This window comes from Camelina sativa, chromosome 4 (genome assembly GCF_000633955.1).
Source record: "Camelina sativa cultivar DH55 chromosome 4, Cs, whole genome shotgun sequence".
NCBI lineage: Eukaryota > Viridiplantae > Streptophyta > Magnoliopsida > Brassicales > Brassicaceae > Camelina > Camelina sativa.
The window spans coordinates 3,737,395-3,740,011 of record NC_025688.1 but is presented as its reverse complement, the minus strand read 5'-3'; the positions used below and the strand labels follow the sequence as shown (position 1 = coordinate 3,740,011).

The following is a 2,617-nucleotide window of genomic DNA, read 5'->3' as shown; positions in this document are numbered from 1 at the left end:
TTTTTTTTTTTTTTTTCTATCGCACAAAATTGGTAGTCTAGAGTGATATAAAGATGCATATGGCTACAAAGGTCAACACTATTTGCTCTTTGACAATGATTCCCTTTCATTGTAAATTAGCATGCACATGGAATGATCAACAGTTCATGCATTTGCTTTTAGCAGGACGTGTTTAAATATCAAAAGCTTTTTCGTTTGCTTTCCCAAAATAAAAGAGACCAAGCATGAGGTTGCTGTATTGCACAAACTATGTTCTCTTTGAAATAGTGAGAACAGTTAGATACGAAGAACTTGTAAATACCTGCTTAGTGATGCTTTTGACAACGACTTTTGCATATCTGTCTGTCTATGATAATTTCCCTACAATGATGATAAAGGTTATGGGTCTGTCATTCCTGATGCTCCTGGTGCTGAATCTCATCATCTAACGATGTTGCTGGCTGAAAAGGTTGGAAATTTGGTGGAGGAGTATGTAGAAGCCATGGAAAAGGTGAGGAATATGATATATGAAACTTTGATCTGGTATGGGACATCTTAGATCCTTTTGTCTTCTTAATTAATGCTTTGAGTTCATCTGATGCAGGTTAAACTCAAGCAAGGGCTGAAAACTGCTATGCTCCTTTCAGGTGAAGGGAACAGATACTTGCAGGTAATTCTGGTATTACTGACTAACTATTGACAGAAGAAGCCTTATTGGCTGGTCAGTTACCTGACTTTGCTGTTTTCTTTTTTTTTCTTGTAGGAAAACCAATTTTGGAAACTTTACAGGGAAGATAAACCTTCTTGTGCAGTTGTTATAAGAACTGCTGCTGGATTAGTACACCTTCTTGCACAATTGTTAGAACCTTTCATGCCATCCTTTTCCCGTGAGGTAGGTCTGTTTGATCGTTTTGGAAAGGTTGATTCTATTTAGTTAAATTAATAAGAATCTCAANAATTTTGGAAACTTTACAGGGAAGATAAACCTTCTTGTGCAGTTGTTATAAGAACTGCTGCTGGATTAGTACACCTTCTTGCACAATTGTTAGAACCTTTCATGCCATCCTTTTCCCGTGAGGTAGGTCTGTTTGATCGTTTTGGAAAGGTTGATTCTATTTAGTTAAATTAATAAGAATCTCAAGCATTTGATGATAAGTGTGTCTCTTTGCATTTTGTAGGTATTTAAACAGCTAAATTTGCCTCCACACTTTTCTCTCTCTGAACAGAGAGGAGATGTGTTAGCAGCAAGTAGGCCTTGGGAGATTATGCCTCCCAGCCACATGATAGGCACCCCTCAACCGTTGTTCAAGAAAATGGTTACATAACTCTCTGATATGATCAATATAGACTGCATGTTATTATTAGCCATAGATGGTATGTTTTTAAATTATATATTGTGAAATGATATGATAACAGAAAGATGAAGAAGTGCAACAGTACAAAGAAAAATTTGCGGGAAGTCAGGCCGATAGATGTGCTAGGGATGCAGCAGCTCATAGAGGTGCAAGGAGGCGTGAAGCCCGTACTCGAAGAGATGCAGAAGCGTCAGGAGCTAGAGATGCAGAAGCAGAAGAAAATTTGCTGGAACAACTGAGGAGAGAACGATTGGCATACGAGGAACGTAGGAGGGTCCGATGGGAATTGAATGGATATCATCTACCAACGTATGCGGTTGAACAATCCATACAGCGTAGCTGTACCGAACCCGAAACTCCAAGTCAGACAATCCAAATTGATGGATGGCCTCCGGAGACGAGTTTGTTCTCCAGGAGACGGCATTTCACAGCCTCCACGAGTTCTGTATGAGCCGAAGAGCTGTACCGAAACTCCAAGTCAAACTACCACTGATGGTCCCTGCCTTGACCTACTAGCCAATCCTTGAAATCCCACTTTTTCTTTATAATGGTTAACTTTTGTTTTCATGATTCTGGTCCATATGAATTAGGCCCATTATAACATGTATGAGTGGTACAAGTGACATGTAAACATATCTCTCTATTACAACATATTATGGCTTTCTTCAATTTGAAGGTTTGTTTGATGTTTTGATGTTGTATGATATCAAATAATTTATGGACTGACCCTCAAGATCTTCTCGTTATATTTTGATCATGAGGATCGTTTAGATATTGTAAAATATGTTCATGTATTTGTTATCTGAACCACCCTTTGTAGTTTGTATGCAAAAGCAGCTCCTCTATAAGGTGAATTTGCTGGAGACGAGGGGGACAAAAAAAAAACGAAGGGAAGAAAGGAAAAAAAATGGGCCAGCACAATTGATACTTAGGCCATCATTAATGGGAGAACACCAAAGGTGTTTTTAGCCCAAAAAATTATAAAAATAATAAATAGTGGCTTAAAACACTTTTTTTAGTTTTTGATGAAGAACTGATCTAAGCTCAGTTCTTATTTGACGTGGCTTCATGTAATTGGACGAGATTTTTTGGAAAAAAAGAAAATATTTCATTTATATAAGTAAGCAATTTAAATGTTAATTTATAAGTTTTTATAATTGTAATATGTTTAAGAATATTATATTAATTTATAAGTATACAATTGCTTTTATATAAGTAAGAAATGTTGAAAGGCGCAAGAATTGTGAATTTTTACTTTACAGGGCCAATTCTCACGGAAGAAG

At 36.9% G+C, this 2,617-nt stretch overlaps 1 protein-coding gene across 1 annotated transcript in view; it reads left to right on the top strand.

Moving 5' to 3' along the window:
• Nucleotides 1–2,026, top strand: part of LOC104779732 (methionine--tRNA ligase, cytoplasmic-like) — a gene marked incomplete at its 5' end in the record, with an annotated part of 6,159 nt that extends 4,133 nt beyond the window's left edge. The window contains 5 exon segments of the mRNA XM_019244504.1: nt 378–490; nt 584–649; nt 743–871; nt 1,158–1,295; nt 1,396–2,026. Coding sequence (XP_019100049.1) covers nt 378–490; nt 584–649; nt 743–871; nt 1,158–1,295; nt 1,396–1,785 — 836 coding nt within the window. The 3' untranslated portion in view covers nt 1,786–2,026.